Here is an 18,380-nt window from a genome sequence, read left to right on the forward strand (position 1 = left end):
GATTTATGTGCATTCATGTTAAATGAGTCAAGTTCTTCGACACCATCAATGTAGTGGTGTTACTCTGTACATATAACAAACACTTCCAGCATATGCAGCATCTACATGAAACCACATCCGATCGCTCTATCTTAAGAGAAGATGCATTGCAAGCATTGTAAGATTGTCCAAATCTTCAAATGCGTTAATTACATAAAATAAAAAAAAAAAAATCTCACGGGGCAGTCTTGAGGCTCTTTTAACACTGATAACAATAAAACACAAACTCCTCCATAACAAGTAAAACATTGGAAAGAGTCTATTTGGTGTTTCTCAAAAGAGAACGTGGGGGTAAAATTCGCCAGTCAACGTTGGGCCATAGTACTTGTACTAAGCCCAACCACAATAAGAAGCAAAGACACGGGCAGAGGACCCCCCAGCCCAATCACGTTGGGCCGGGCTTACTTAGGGGCGTCCGAGGAGGTACTCCTCCTCGGACGCACCAAATGGGAGTCCGATTCACACCCTTTACATGGAGAAAGGTCATCCAAAACCAAGGAAGGTAGCAGGACGTTCCCGAGGGGGGGGGGTAACCACAACTGCCGCATTAAATGCAAGGAAGCTACTTTTCCAGCCGCATTAATGTGGAAAGGACAGGAGAACAGAATTATCTTGACCAGTGCAACTCACAGAAAAGAAGGAGGATGTCCTATGGGACAGGCACTCAAGTAGATGCCCAGATGATTAACAAGTGTAGGGTCATTATCGTAGGAAGGATGCTATATAAGAGAAGAAAATCCCCATGGCCAGGGGATCGCAGAAAAAAGGAAGAAAATGAGAGAGAAAGAGAAAAGGAGTTGAACGAACAAAGCATAAGATACAGCCCCACGGACTGTTATCCCAAAAGCTTAGAGGAATATCCCCACATCCAAATGGTTGCATGGCTTGTTCGTAACTATGTTCACACTGTCAAGACCTAGTTCTGTAACCTACTCTCTACAAAATCATTGTTGAGGGACTTTTGGGTCAGAATCGCTTGCCTGTTGGGCCTGAGCCCCAAAAACAGCCCCTACAGAGAACATAAAGATTTTTTTTTTTTTAAGAGACATAAATATTACGTAAATGAATTGCCTTTTAACAAACCATTTCTCTCTCTTGTAATTTTTCTTCTTTTTTGAAAACTTGGTAAATTCTAATACATAATATCTAATCCACATTGAATTTTTTAAAAGGAGAAGCATCTTGCTAACTTTTTCACTGCCGTAAAAGGATAGGGATTGAAAGACACATTCACCCTGCATGTTTTCCTCTGCCCCGCCAAGTGCATAGGTTGGGGACAGTGGTTGATTTTATAATCAAGCCAATTTCGAGTCATGGACACAAAGGGTGAGTTAGGCATCAGCTTTAAGTTAAGTTTTAGCTTTTAACTTTTATGTACAGTTTTTCAAAACATCATTTTTTTTCCCCTTTTTTTCTCACTTTTTCAAATTGTTTTACGGTACAAATTATACTTCAGCACACTTTCATCGAAAAGTTATCAGCAAAAAACTAGATAAACTGTTCCCAAACAGACACTAAAAGGCCTTTCTTGATCATTTGCATAAACCACATCTTTTCAAGGCCTTTTTTGCCAATCCTCCTTAAATTATTGTCAAGAGCAGCCAATAGAAAAACTAAAACAGCTTCACTTGTCATGCCCTGTAGCATTCCACCACCTTGTCCTACACCAAGATTTGCAACATAATTTTGAATGCTTCATAAACTGAAAAACAATCCAATTCCAAAATATCAAAACTACCCTTGTATGCCTATGTTTGAGGTTTAAATTTAACTTCCAAAAGCAGTCCATATTCAATCTAAAAAAAGAGTTCAAGACCTCAATCCAACTCATTACAATATTTGTACACCATATCATCAGCAGGTAAAAAACCTATTAAAAAAAGCATATATCCTGCAAATTTAAAGATCCTTTAATTTAGCTCATACACCTAAGGTCAGTGTATATTCCTAATTCTGATATATGTTCAGAGATATCAGATTATTTCAGCAATCTCCATAACCCAAGATTTAATAAACTACACCCTATTTCATTCCATTCCAATACTCCCAAATTTCAGCATATAAAGCTATAAAATAAATAAATAAAACTGTTTATAAGTTCAGTATTGGGAGACACAAAACTTTGACTTGAGAAATAAAGAAGAAGAAGCTACACCTTTACACTGTATTAAACCTTACCTGCTGAAAGGAAATCATCACTCATCAGGCAATTATCCAGGACAATCGTTTCAAGCTCTGTGCTGCAGGAGAGGTTATAAAACTGAAACATACAATGTAAAGACCAGCACTCAGCATTTCTCCTAAGAATCTAGTGATGCTGCTATTAGACGGATAATATGCAAAAAACATAGTTCATGCTCTGACAATGGGTTACTCCAGGTAATATCTTTGCCTGAACATCTAGAAGCACACAAAATTTGTACATGACACATGTTTTTACCAAAACATACCTGCCGGGGGGCAGGGGGTTGAAGGAAAATTTGAATTTTAGAGTAGACAATTTAGCAAGACTCAATTGCATTTGATGAAAAAAAAATAAGAATAAAAAGAAACTTACATAATCATTCTATAAATTACTTTTCTATTAGTCATGCAGTAATAGGAAAACAAAAAAACTAGCTAATGTCACCATTAAATTTATTTTCCAATGATTCTGGATGATTAAGCACAGAACTGGTAACATTTTACAAAGATAACCAGGCTGCATAGAAAGACCCCATTCTTAATACCAAGGAAAGAAGTTCTATGAATTAAAAAGTAAATCAGGTTGCAATATATAAAAGACAGCAGAAATCAAAGAAGCCAAACATTTACATCTTTTTTTTTTTTTTTAAATCTGGTTCAAAACTGAGCAAATAAAAATTAATAAGTGGGCCTTAACCTCCACCCAGTTCTGAAGTTGAGAGGAGGTTTCATTTGAAAAACAGGTCATTGTCACCTATTTCCAATACTCACTTGGAGAAATAGAAATCAGTATGCCTTTCAAAAATGTTGGTCTTTCTACATAGAAATCACTAGTATAATAAATTCATAGACGTAAGAGAGAGAGAGAGAGAGAGTTTTTCCCCAATCATAATACTTTCGCTTGGCAAACAGAAAAATCCCCAATCATATGTTCAATGTTACACAAAGTTTCCCATGTTATTAATCCGTCAGCAACTAGACATCATCCGCAGCATTAATGCATTATTATCACTACTATTACACATCCTTAACATTCAAGGCAATATTTCTTCCACTTAAGAAGTTTTCTTTTCAAAGAAAATCAAAAAAGATTTTAAGTATGATGAGTTCCAAGGAGTAAAGCCTGTATCCTCAGCAAATAACATGAATAACAATTCTGGTCATGAATATGAGTGTTGATTTATTTCATTACCAGCCCCCAATCAACAGATTTAACACACATAGATGTTTTGAGTACCATGTCAAACTCATTTAAGCTGATAGCATACAATGTCAGTAACTCAATCAGCAATTGTGACAAAATCATAACTTAACTTGAATATATAAACCTCTAAAACATTGTCTAAGCTTGTGCAAAATTTAAAATTGGTACCCAACAAATTATTGCATGAACATTTAAGTCACATATATGGCCACAAGTAATCATGCATATAAATTGGCAGCTCAGATTTCAACAATCATAAATAATAAAAAAAGAAAAAAGGAAAAAGGAAACAGTCAATTATTAATAGAGTAATAATTTGGCTAACATCAAAACTCTTCTGTTTCTTAAAGTAGCAGATAAGAAACAGGGATTAAACTGATGGCAACTTCATGTGCAATCGTTTCACAAAGAACATCAGGCGAAAGGACATATAGTTAGTTTATAATTCCGTTTTTAGCCACCTGCAATTTTTCCAGCTGGATTCCTCCTATCCGTCATTAAACAATAAGCATTTAATCATAACACAATGTATTAACAGTACTTAAAATACATAAATTTGCATATTGTCAGATTGATCATTCACATCTAAAAATTTTATTCACTTGAAAAAATATTTTACAAGATATCTAACTGAAACAAAAACAAAGAGATACATAACAATCATATGCAATCTACTTCTTCAAACTATATCTCATATTTCCCGTAGAGATACAGTAATTTTTGAATGTAACAGACCCTTGTTCCTTCTTAAACTCTTCTAGCTTTTGGCGAAGGCAATGAAGAATTCCAGGTAACACATGTCTTGGGTTTTCCCGTAACTCATCACCTTTGACATTACAGTGTGTCTCAATGCATTCAATATGCTTTGTACCAAAGTAGTAGTCTTCTACTATGATAGGCTCCTCCAATGACTTACCCTGTATCTCATTCATTAAACACTCTGCACACTCTATTGTTGATCGTATAGGTGTTAGGAACCTATCCCGATCATATTTTAGGTCCTCAAAATCCTCGCAAACTTTCTGCTCCTTGCTTTTTTTGATTCTTTTTATAGAGTAATCCAAATTGGCACACACCAAATTGCCATTCGAAATCCAGTAACTAGGTGTAGCTTTTGTACACTTAGAGAGGTCAGGTTCATGGTCTTCATCATCCTTAGTTATAAGCTTTTGCCTCTGTTGGCCTTTATGAGATGGTTTTGCTTTTTCACCACTACCACCAGCAGCAGCAGACATATGAGAGCCTTTACACTTTTTTCGCGCCCAGTCCAATGAATTCTCACATAATGCTGGAACAGCATGAGCATGAGCGAGAAATCCACAAAAATTATCATCCCTCCCATACTTTTGCCACTGTTGGCCTTTATGAGACGATTTCACTTCATCACCAGATTCACCACTACCACAACCAGTAGAAAAACGAGACCCTTTACGCTTTTTTTGGCCCGAGCCCAATGAACTCTCACATAATACACCAGCAGGAGGAGCAGGAAACCCACCCAAATTCTCACAATATTTGATAAAATTATGCAATTCATCCACGAAACCCAGAGGACAGCTTCCAAGAACACTATCAAGCCCTATATGTCCAGAAGTGTAGCAGTGAATACGCTCCAAAAAGTAGTTGTAATGATAATCCGACCCACATAAACAGCTTTGAATCTTCTTGAACAGAGAATTTCCTTGCTGGGACAAAGCTTGCAAGTCAAAAGAACATGACTTATTGGTACTGGTTTCATTAGGAACCGAATTTGAAACAAAGCTGAAGAATTCCTGGAACAAATCAGGGTGGTCCTTGAAAAGATCGTGGATCTGATCACAAAGCGAACCCATATCCTGTTGCCCTTTACCCTTACCCTTACGGTATGAACTGAGCAAAACCAAGAACGACTCATAAATGCTATCGTCATCTGCGAACCGAGTTCGAACCTTATTAATCAACGAACTTGCTTTCTGAAGCCAGAAATCCAATTCGTTTTTCATGTTTGACCAGCAATCATATCACCAACAGGTCAGTTATAATCACAAAAGAGAAGACAAAATAAATGGAAGTCTTAGAGCACAAGGAAAGAGAGAGAGTCTCAGAAAGTGAAAGAAAGATTGCAAATTATAGGATATGAGAATTAGGGTTAGAGGTAAGAGTGAAATATATATAAGAAATTTGGAAGTCTTGGAGCACAAGGAAAGAGAGCAAGAGTCAGAGTGAGAGTCGGACTTAAGAGTTAGAAAGAAAGAGAAAACTAGGGTTGTTAAGATGAGACAGTATCTAACGTTAACCGCCTTAACTTAAGCACGCGCGTGAATTTGACGAGTTTAAGACGCAATAAGCTGTGGTTATGAATTTGATGAGTTTAATTTCGAAGTTATTTTTTATATAAACAAATTTTTATATTTTTTTTATAGGAAAATGCTAATGAATACTTTTAAGGTATTGGTTAATAATCTATGGGTCATGCTAATGAGTACCCTGAGGGTATTGGTTAATAATCCAGTTAAAGAAAGTTTTTATAGGAAAAAAAAAAGTAATTAATGTTTTGACAGTTTTTTTCATTTCTCAAAAAAATTATGTCAAAACTTTCCTAAAATGAATTGTTAACCAATACCCTAAGAGCACTCGTTAGTATTTCCCATAATCCATTTAAAGAAATTTTTTATGGGAAAAGAAAAAAAAATATAATTAATGTTTTTTTCATTTCCTATAAAAGTGATGTCAAAATTTTCCTAAAATGGATTATTAATCAATACTGTAAGGGCACTCGTTAGCATGACCTTTTTTTTATATAAACAAATTTTTAAGTATTTTAATTATTATAATCTTTATTTTTATATATTAAGAAGATTTAGAAAGTTAGTTATGACTTCAAAAATTTTCAAAAATACCCTAATCTAATTAGATAATCTTTATTCTTAAAAAATAAAAAATGGGGTTAAAATTGTAATTCAAAAAAAAAAAACTTAAAAATTAGCACATTCTCTATTTTAATATATCTGACACATGTTTGATACATTTTTTCTTAAAATCTAACAAACACAAACAAACAGTTTACTCCATTTTAAATCCTAAATTTTAGTTTCTTAAAAATTCCTTCCTCAGTAATGTCACTAACAATAGATAAATTCAAATTCAAATTTTACATTAAACTCAAAATAAATAAATAAAAAACCTCATTGCACATGCAGAGCACATGTGATAAGAAAGTTGCTACATCCGCAATATTTTCACAACACTTTTACAACAAATCATATGTGGTAAGTTGTTATTAGTTCTAATTTGAATTCACAACTTAAATTACTTTTTTGTCCACCCATAGTTGCAAATAACAACTTGCCATTTATGATTTGTTGTGACATTATTGTGAAAATGTAGTGAATGATTACATTAAGTTTATTAGAAATGTGATTCTTAAAAAAAAAAAAAAGTTTATTGGAAACAAGTTGCTTAATAGAAAGTATTAACATCAACCTTTTTATTTAAAAAAAAAAAAAAAAAACTAATAGAAAGATTAATGGGCTAAAGTTGAAATGAGTTTTTAATAGAGAGTATTGAGTATTGGGTTGAGCTAGACTTACAAGAGAAAATGGATAGTTGGTTTGAATAGTGTGGGTCGGCCCATGATCCATGATCCATCATCTAATGTCTTCCATTCCAAAGTCGAGACTGTCACCAAGGTTGAGTTTTGGTGATTCGGATTCAGAGGAAGAAGAAAAAGAAAATCTGTATTAGATTTCGCTTAGTAATGAGATTGTGCTCAAAGGCCACACCAAGGTCTCTCTCTCTCTCTCTCTCTATAAATTTTTTTTTTTTTTTTTTTTTTTTGGTTTTGAAAAATGGCTATAAATTAGTGATTTTACTTAAAAAAAAGTAATGCCCACATGTACAATATTTGTCACATTTTTAACAATACTTGAGTTGATAGCTTTTTATTTTTTTTTATTTCTTTTTCTAGGCCACAGTACATCTCTTTATTATCTATTATATTCTAAAACAGAAAAAATAGGAAATTAATCCCACACTAGAAAATGAGTGTGATTCAAAGAGATTTAAAATAAGTGCTGTGTATCCAAGAGTTAGGCTATTTTGGATATATATCACTGTCAATTTCTTTAAGAACTTCTCTACTCTTCTTGAGTATATGTGTGTGTTAAAATACTTAGGTTCCGTTTGGTAAAATATTTCTAGTAATGTTGTTTAAGTGTTGTGGAAATATGTGTGGGTGAAAAAGTGTTGTAAAAATACGTGTTGTATTGTTTAAACAACGAAAACTGTTGTTCAAACAATATTACCAAACAGACCCTTAGTATTCTTTAAAAAAAAAAAAAAAAAAAAAAAACTTACCACAAATAATATGTGACACTATAATTTAGAGTTTTTGAATTTGCAGTTATGTACTGTCATTTATATTCTTGAGTTTCATATGTTAATAGTTGGGATAATGTGTGATTATTTATGGCTAAATGAAACAATCTGCTTAAGGTATTTACCTAGGGTGTTAGTGTTAGGTATCATGTTTATGTCTCAGCTTGCAATATAAAAGAAAAATCTGAGTATAGATCAGTTGTATGTTAAGCTAGCACTATTTTCCATTATAATAATGGAAAGAATAAACATGCTAGCAATTATCTGGCCAAATAGCATAATTTTAGAAAAAAAATGCACTCTGACAAAGTTATTTAGTTATGTAGCACAGTTTTGGAACTCGATTTTTAAGCAAGCATGGGATATTTAACTGCTAAAGGAAGATTGATATTTGATTGGGCAGCCGGACATTTTACATTTTGATATGGAGGATACCATTATCACCACAATGAAGGGTAGTCTACTGGCATTTACAGATGATTCAGTTCTCTCAATTAACACTGTTTCTACTGCAGTGAGTGAGCTCGGTATTCAAGGGGTTGAACAATGTGATCCTAAAATTATTACTCAAGCATCTTCTTTTGAGTATGTTTCTCTTTCTCTTGCCTCTTTTGGGTTTTGTAACAGTGATCTATGTGCAATTCATATTTCTATAGATGTAAACATCGGGGGATCCATTGAGAGTTGAGTTAGACTGCATTAATTGTGTGCCTATTCATCCAAATTGAGGTTGCTGCTAGGATTGTGTAACTTATTTCTTATTATTACTGGGTACTAGCCACTCACTAGACCAAAATATTATATAAGTAATATCCTCGAAAAGATACACACATTCATCTCTCTCTCTCTCTCTCTCTCTCGTGTGGGATTGGTATGATGCCTTTTCATTTACCTCTATGATATCAGGAGGAGTGTATTATGATTTGTGACTTTCTTCCCCCTTCTATTTATCCAATAAAAGAATGTGCCTTTTTTAATTTAATACTGAACTTAATATACAACATTCTTTCTGAAGTTAGAAATAGATTGTATGAAGGTAGTTTGTGTAGCTTATAGTCAAGTTGTGTGAACTCTTTGTGTATGCATAGAAGCTCTGTGGCTTCAGCCTGATATCTCAGTGAGATATAACTGGGGAGTATAGAATATTTTTTTTCCTACAATAATTTTGAAATTCAAGGCCATGTTTGGGTTGAACAACTTATATATATATATAAACACACTTTCATTTTCACAAACTTAACCAGTAATTATATTATTCCTTATTTATTTTTCTCTTAATTTAATTATAGAAAATTTTGGATCATGATTATTATTTATAGCCGTTTCTTATGCTTCTTATTATAGGGAAGTCATTGTGCTGTTTATTGTATAATTTCAGATTATAAATAGCTTGGTTTTACAAGCCCCTACTAACAAGATACATAATTTTATAAGTCTATTAGCCCTTTTATTTAGGTGCCATGATTATATTTTTTTACCTGACCTTCTTAGAGGGTCTTTTAAATGCAAGCCTCCTTTTTCTTTTTCTTTTTTTTTTTAAAGAATGTTTCCATATTAGTTCTAATTCAAATATTCTGTTCTCATTTCTCTTCCGATTATGGTCTTGACTTACAACAGATCAGTTGCCCGTGGAGTCTTCCTCTTTTGAGACTGTTATTTGTATCTGTAGATCAGTTGAATTTCTCACTGACTGGTTGTTTGAGGAAATATAAAGAGTGTTGAAGCCTGGTGGGACAATCCTAATTCATAAGAATCCTCAGTCTACTATGGGGGAAACAGATAAGGTAACGAGTTTGAAGTTTTGTGATTATATAAAATTAGTTTGACTTGTTAGATTTTAAAAGGATTTTGTTACAGATAAACTCTACTCTTAAGCACAAGTTGCTGTTGGCGGGTTTGTTAGAAGTGGGAGTTCTCAAATCAATGGTTCCATCAGAAGTTCAGTCCTTTGGGGTAATTTTCTGTGTCTAAGCCTGTTTAAAGTGGTATTATTTTGTTTTGTAACCCCTCAATGCAACCCTTTCTAAAAATTGGAGATTTTAAGATGTATATATCATATGGTAAGGAATTTGGCTTTGTTTCCGAAACTGATTATAACTGCATAGCTCCAAAGGCCATCTGCTTTATTATTCTTTGAGCCGTGAAGGTGAACCTAGCATATGCAAATCTTGTGGTGCTTTGATGCTTGAACTTCAAATGTCTTCCAAAGTAATAAATAGATAGTGAAATCAAAGCCTAATGAAGTTCTTCTATAATTGCTGTGATCTAAATTTATTCGGTTATATTTTATCATTTTTCCATATGAACCAGCAGTCCATTGGAGGAGCAAGCTGTCAGCCTTTAGCAATAAAAATGACAAATGCCACCTAAAAATCTGCCAAGCAAAATGTTTACCTTTTTCCTCTATGAGATTGGCGGTCCTGCACATTTCATCTCTATAAAGTTTATCTTTTTCCTTGCTCCCAATTTTGAGTTCCTCCGGTTCTTTTCCATCTATAAGCAGGATTCAATCACAATAGAGAATGTCAGATTAACATGGTGCTAACACACAATTCTGCGAATAAATCTATAATTAAGTTCTATCTTAGTAATATAACCCAAATGATCCTCATTTAGAAACTGAGCAGATTTTACAGGAAAATATTTTGGATGATAACATTCACGAATTCTAATAGTTTCTTCTGCAGGCTCTTAACTTTAGGGACAGACACTGCATTTATTGATTTAAACCATTAAGAGTGAATAAACATCCTGATATTTTATCTTCAAAAAACTCCTTATCTTTCTCACCTTTGACAAAGGTAGACAACTATACAACTGTAATCATTAAGCATAATGTTAAAGGTTCAAGAGCTTGAAGGTAAACCGGCCATCCTGAGCCTGACCAACCAAGTGCTGTAAAGTCTCAGTGAGTTGATCACACAAGGTCTTAAAATTAGATCCGCAACAAGAAGAAGAACAAAGAAGTTTAAGTGGATATGGATAGGATGAGTGAAGAATAAACACCGTATTTATTAATTTTTATCATCCATTTGTAATTAGACAAATAAGATGAAGAAGCCCATTTAGTATTTTTGCACACAGTTTGTGTAACCCCTTTTCTTTTTGCCACTTGAATGGGAGTTTAATTTATGAAGTTTCTGGACCTCGACACCACGTTTAGTTTCAGATTTAATTTGGGGTGGATGGTTTTGTTTATTTTAGAGGTATGTAGGTGGGTTCCTTCCATCAGATTGCAGCTACATTCTAGATGATGTCCTAATGAGAAAATAATGACTTTTGTTCTGACGACTATTCTTCTTTATTTCCCTTGTTCCGAGAATTGTTCCTCTAGCAATCAAGGTATTGAGATATGTGCCTCTGAATTGCTAATGAAAAAGAGAAGGGTAGAGAGAAAAAATCTGCTTCCTAATTAAATCTTTTTGTGTATAATGTATGACTACTGAATAATTAGCTCCTGTTATTTTTTTTTCCGGCTAGAAAAGCTAGATGCGATAGCCTTTAGATGATGGAAATGAAACACGCTTTAAGAAATCAAACCATTTTAGTGAATCGAAGTAACTTGCCCAGTTTTGAACTTCACAACATGTAGCAAAGTTCATGAAGTCATGTTACGAAGCAATGCTACACAATGAACTGGTAAGTAAAGTTCCAACTCTCAGTTTTGTTTTGGATATTTCTCAACAGAGAATATAGATCTACTTTCTTTTTTTTCTTTTTTTGGGGGGGGGGGGGGGGGGGGGGGGTGGTGGTGGTGGTGGTGTGGTGGTTTGAGACTATCATTTACCTAACAATGTTACACAACGCAACAATGTAGTTAAATCTTTTATATATTTCCACAAAATATTTGGCAAACTTTTAATAATCGGTCTACAGAACCATTTCATATCCTTTGGAATTCGGACATGAACAATATTAGTTCAATTGTTTTCCATTGCATTACACGATAAAGTAAAGAAAGTTAAAAATAAATAAATAAATATAAAACACACACACTAGAAGAGTGGTCTTCACTGAATTCTTATTTTTATTTATTTTTATAAGATATAAATTCTATTCTAGTCTAATCTAAGTGTATATGTGTGTGAGTCTTCCTCTTAGAGACTTGAATCTCGACTCTTGCCCCCACATCCCACAAACATTTATACTTATAGAGTGATCATCACATTAATGATGCGTGGTGGTTCACTGCTATTTAAGTGCAAACCAAATCTACATGCTAACCTGCATATTAATCCGAATAAGTATGTGCTACAAACATTTATACTTATAGAGTGATCATCACATTAATGATGCGTGGTGGTTCACTGCTATTTAAGTGCAAACCAAATCTACATGCTAACCTGCATATTAATCCGAATAAGTATGTGCTAAGTTGTTCACTTAGATTCTCAAAAAAAGAAAAAAATAAATAAAAGGTTGTTCGCTCAGTTTATAAAACATTTAGAAAAATTCTTTCTTTGTGGCTATAAGGTTTTTATTTATTTATTACTTGGACTAGTTTATTACTTGAAATCCAAGACAAGAAATTTTACCAGTTGAACTAACTAAAATTTTACTTAGACTAGTTTATTACTTGGACTAGTTTTTTAAAACCCTAGAATTTATTGGGGTTGGCGTAACAAAATTCAAACTTGGACAAGTGGCATCAATTACTATATTGTATTGACGTAGGAATGGACATTTAGATTAGAAGCCATGAAAGCTAGTGAAATTTTAGGTAGAGTTGAACATTGAAAAATGGAGTAAGATGATTTATCATCTAATCTTGTAAGACTGCCTTATTACAAAAAGGGATCTAGCTTGTTAATGTTCTTTTGAGGACAGGACACAAATCAAACTCCAAAATGACTTGCTCACTTTCATGATAATGTAGACTAATTTGTTTTTTGAGTTGGGAGAACTTGGAACTAGTGTTTTATCGACTTCTCCTAAGCAACTAGGGGTGTAGGAATAACCGACCAACTGATTGTACTGACCGAAACCAATCGAAATTTTAGAGTTTCGGTCGGTTTTCTGTTACTTCGATTCGGTTTTGTTTTGAGATATATAATTTTTTTGGTTTTCGGTTTAGTGGTGGTGTTGGATTTTTTCACCGAGTAAGTCTAGTGGCACACATTTTGGCACAACAAATGCCACAACTCTATCACCCCTCCACCAACCACAACTCGCTATGTGGCGAGTTGTTACATTTGTTGTACCAAAATGTGTGGTACTAGACTTATTCTTTTTCACTGCACGACCGAACCGAACTGAATCGATATATAGATATATATGTAATATTAAAACATGTATGAGTGTGTAGCTTGGTGGTATGATGTGAGTTTGTTGGCCAGGAGTTTGGGTTTTAAAAGTTTTTAAGGGCCCGTTTGGTAGAGGAGTTTGAGTAATGTTGTTTGTAGTTTTTTGAAATACGTGTGGGTGAAAAAGTGTGTAATGTTGTTTAAAAATTGAAAATGAGTTGTTTAGGATCCATTTGGTACATAAACTTAAACACATGTTTTTAATTTTTAAATAACACTAGCCTCTGAGCACACGTTCACGCGCGTACTCGAGAGCTCTTCTATTTTTTGGGTAAATGTTAATTTAGAACACTTATTATAATTTGAGATTACTACATTTTCCAATCACAAAAAAAACCTAGGGGTGTGATAAGTATCATGTGTGGAGAAATAATTTTTCATTACACCCTAAATTTTTTTGTGATTGGAAAATATAGTAATCCCAAATTATAATAAATGCTCTAAATTAACCTTTATCCAAAAAATAGAAGAGCCTTTGAGCGCGTCCTCAGAGGTTGGTCAATACTTATATTGTATTTTATAAGGTACATAACATTTTCTATGGAGTAGTAAATTAATAAGATTTTTGTTAAAGAAAATGCTCCTAAAAAGATCCTAAAATTTAGTAACTACCCATCCATGTTTTTTTCTTTCTTTCTTTCTTTCTTTTTTTTTTTTTTTTGTGTTTTTTTCCTTTTTGGTGTTGTTGATGTTGTTCTTTTTTTCAAATTTATGTATGACAGTTGTCATTTTTTGTCTAATCCTGAAATGTAGTTTTTTTAATCCTAAAATTTAGCCATTTACTACACATCAATAACATAAGTAAATAAAAGCTTAAATTGAAAATTTTATTGTAAGAGATACACGTTAATTGTATAAAACCACAATTGTATTTTGAGATTTTTTTTTTAAATAAAGTATTAAATGGTGCTTTAACCTTAACAAAAGGCTAATACAATTGGGAATTAATGATTAGAAGTATCTAGAAAAACAATTGTATAAAAACTTCATGATTGTTTGTTGAGAAGAAAAAAAAATACTATAAAGTATTATTAAAGGTGGTTTAACAAAAACCCAATAGGAATAATAATGAACTTTTATTTAAATTCGTCAATGTTGTTCTTCTAAATTTTTTATTAAACAAAAGTGCACTAAATGTAGTTTAAGTTCATAGCAGTAGGAACGGCATCCAAATTCAAGTTTTCCTCTTCTTCTTCTATTTTCTTTTAAATCTCTTCCATATTTTGGGGCGAAAAAAAAAAAAGACTTCTACTATGAAACCACTACTATAACTTCTTCATCCATATTCTTATATTTAGGCACTAACATATCTGATTTTGAAAGAAAATAAAAGACTAAATTTTAGGAAAATTTAAAAGATTAAGGTGGGAAATTGGTGTGACCCTATCCTTATTTAAAAGTTTATAAAAAAAAAAAAAAAAAAAAAAAAAAAAAAAAAAAAAAACTACACGTTTAAAAAAAAAAATCCCATGTTCTATCCATGAACTATTTAAAGAAATCTCACTTTCTATCCCACATTTAAAAACTACCCGACCACCCTTTTTTTTAAACCCAAATTCACGTTTTAGTCTCTCTCTTTTTTTTCTTTTAAATCTCTTCCATATTTTGGGGGGGAAAAAAAGACTCCTACTATAAAACTACTACTATAACTTCTCCATCCATATCCTTATATTTACGGTCTGTTTGGATAGAACTTATTTTGCTGAAACTGAAAACTGAAAACTGAAAACACTGTAGCGAGATAATTTTTAAATGTGTGAATAGTACCGTGAGACCCATTTTTAATGAAAAAGTTGATAAAAAATGAAATTTGTGGGTCCATGAACAGTGCACGGATGCACTGTTCATGAAAGACCAGTCAAAAGTTGCGGCTACTGTTGCATGAACAGTAGCCGCTTGTGGGAAAAACGCGTGAAAAAAAAAAAAAAAAAAAAAGCGCAGAAACGCAACTCAGCAAAAACGCAACGCACAACAGTAGCCGCTTGTGGGAAAAACGCGTGAAAAAAAAAAAAAAAAAAAAAGCGCAGAAACGCAACTCAGCAAAAACGCAACGCTATCCAAACATTGCCTTAGGCACTAACATATTTGATTTTGAAAGAAAATAAAAGGCTAAATTTTAGGGAAATTTAAAAAGATAAAAAATTAAAATTGAATTTGACATAGAATTATACAAATGATAAATATAGTTTCTATTACAAAAGAAATTTTTTTACTACAATTTCTTAGATAACAACCACTTTATGTGAGGTTTAATACATATAATAATTCTTGTAAAATCTCTCACCCAAACTTATCTAATATTCCGTTCCAATGACTCCTCAATGCAATCCAAAAAAATTTGTGCGTATGTGAACCTGAGAGAGATAAAAGAATTATGGTTAAACCAAGTATTTAAAAAAAAAAAAAAAACTTTAATCAACAAATCAAAGTTAGCGTGTGTGTTATTAAAGATAATTGCATAAGTTTGTTAGAGTTTGTGTTTGATTTAAATTTTGATGAGATCATTTTTCCTGAAAATCCTATTAAAATTGTTCAGAATAAAGATAAAGATTTTTTAGAATTTAACTCTATCATGGACTCTTTAAAATCTTATCACCACATCATCAACTATTTAAATAAATAACTAATGGAGATGAAAAAAAAAAGAAAAAAGAAAAGAAAAGGGAGTTAACGTGTTAGAATTACATTTTAAAAAAGAAAAAAGAAAAAAAAAAGGAGTTAACATTTCAAAATTACATTTTTAAAAAAAGGGAACTAACATGATACATATATAATATAATAATAAAAAAAAAAGTAGAACTCAAGGTTGCTACATACCTAAATAAAAAATAAATAAAAAAAATTTAATCAACAAACCAAAGTTAGCGTGCTTGTTATTAAAGATAATAGCATAAGTTTGTTAGAGTTTGTGTTTGATTTAAATTTTGATGAGATCATTTTTCCTAAAAATCCTATTAAAATTGTTTAGAATAAAGATAAATATTTTTTAGAATTTAATTCTATCATGGACTCTTTAAAATCTTATCACCACATCATCAACTATTTAAATAAATAACTAATGGAGATCTAAAAAAGAAAAAAGAAAAAAAAAAGGGAGTTAACATGTCAAAATTACATTTTTTTTTTAAAAAAAAAGAAAAAGAAAAAAAAGGGAGTTAACATTTCAAAATTACATTTAAAAAAAAAAAGGGAGTTAACGTGATACATAAAAAATAAAAAAATAAATAAAATAAAAGGTAGAACTCAAGGTTGTTACATACCTAAATTGGAAAATTTAATGCCAAAAACATATACAATGATGGTAAAAAAAAACTTCCTTAAAAAGTAAAAAAAAAAATATGAAGAAGGAAAAAAAAAAAAAAAAAAAAAAAAAAAAAAAAAGAAGTGAGGAACGAGAAGGAAATAGTATTTGATCATTTTATATTTTGATTATTAATCAGGGAGTATTGTGGTAACTATTTTTATTTCAATTTCAAATTTTTAAATAAAATGTAAACAAAGGCTACTAAAGGAGGTAAGAGAAGCCATACTGTTTAACTGAACTGTTCACGGATGCTTTTTTATGAAGGAACCATTCATTTCAAAATTACAGTTAAAAAAGAAAAAAAGAGTTAAAGTGATACACATAAAAAAAAATAAAAAAATAAAAAGGTAGAACTCAAAGAAAGTCAATCATAAACAAAAGAAAAGAAAACAAAGAGGAACTTGCAAAAAATAGAACTTGAAAATTTGTTGGAGCATCTGACAGTAATTATCTTTAATCTAAAGAAAAAGAAAGAAAGATGTAAAGCTAAACTAAATGTCTTCAATTTGAAGAAGAATGAGAGATAGAAACTGCAAAGCGTACGTGAGTTTGTGGGTCTTAAAATGTAAGAGTTTTAATTTACATATTTATCCTTGTTAGTTGAAAACTTGTAAGTGAGTATGATAAGGGTATTTTAGATATAAAAAATGAGGAATCCAAACAAGGGAAGCCCCTTAAATAGTAGTATTTCTATACTTCTATACTATTATTTAAGGGGCTTCTTCTGTTTGGATTCCTCATTTTTTTTTGTTCAAAAAAGCCCCTACACCCCTATGTTTGATTAGAGACAAAACTAAAGGACAATTCGGTAAAAATGCAACTATAACTCCCATTAAAACATTGCTTAAAAAATAGAACCACTTTCCTATTAATTTTTAAATTGCTTTATCTACTTATTAAAAAAAAAAAAAAAGTAGAACTCAAGGTTGGTACGTACCTAAATAAAAAAATAAAAAAATTTAATTAACAAACCAAAGTTAGAGTGCGTGTTATTAAAGATAAGAGAGATGTTACGTCTACAAGATTTTTACAACAAATCACAGGTGGTTAGTTGCTATTGGTTCAAATTTCAAACTAAAGCTAAGATTACTTTTTGGCCCTAACAATAACAACTAGTAATAACTTGCCACATAGGATTTATTGTAAAAATGTTGTAGACATATCATTTCTCTAAAGATAATAACATAAGTTTGTTAGAGTTTGTGTTTGATTTAAATTTTGATGAGATTATTTTTCCTGAAAATCCTATTAAAATTGTTTAGAATAAAGATAAAGATTTTTTAGAATTTAACTCTATCATGAACTCTTTAAAATCTTATCACCACATCATCAACTATTTAAATAAATAACTAATGGAGATCTAAAAAAAAGGGAAACAAAAAGGGAGTTAACGTGTCAAAATTACATTTAAAAAAAAAAAAGAAAAAGAAAAAGAAAAAAAAAGGAGTTAACATTTCAAAATTACATTTTAAAAAAAAAGGGAGTTAACGTGATTAAAAAAAAAAAAAGCAGAACTCAAGGTTGCTACATAGCTAAATTGGAAAATTTAATGCCAAAAACATATACAATGATGGTAAAAAAAAAAAAAACTTCCTTAAAAAGAAAAGAAAATACGAAGAAGGAAAAAAAAAAAAAAAAAAAAAAAAAAGAAGAAGAAGTGAGGAAGGAGAAGGAAATAGTATTTGATCATTTATATTTTGATTATTAATCAGTGAGTATTGTGGTAACTATTTTTATTTCAATTCCAAAATTTTAAATAAAATGTAAACAAAGGCTACTTAAGGAAGTAAGGAAAGTCATATTGTTTGCAAAAGATAGAACCTAAAAATTTGTTGGAGCCTCTGACAGTAAATGTCTTTAATCTAAAGAAAAAGAAAGGAAGATGTAGAGCTAAATTAAATGTCTTCAATCTGAAGAAAAATGAGAGATAGAAAGTGAGATAGAAACTATAAAGCGTACGTGAGTTTGTGAGTCTTAAAGTGTAAGAGTT

General features: G+C 31.6%; 1 protein-coding gene across 1 annotated transcript; it reads right to left on the minus strand.

Annotated features, from left to right (window-relative positions):
- Positions 1 to 4,098: 4,098 nt before the first annotated feature.
- On the minus strand, positions 4,099 to 5,409 carry LOC126701085 (paired amphipathic helix protein Sin3-like 2). The gene has a single exon (XM_050399224.1). It carries the CDS (start codon positions 5,407 to 5,409, stop codon positions 4,099 to 4,101), a length of 1,311 nt encoding a protein of 436 aa, XP_050255181.1.
- Positions 5,410 to 18,380: the final 12,971 nt, after the last annotated feature.

Source organism: Quercus robur, chromosome 9 (assembly GCF_932294415.1).
Source record: "Quercus robur chromosome 9, dhQueRobu3.1, whole genome shotgun sequence".
In the NCBI taxonomy this organism is placed as follows: Eukaryota; Viridiplantae; Streptophyta; class Magnoliopsida; order Fagales; family Fagaceae; genus Quercus; species Quercus robur.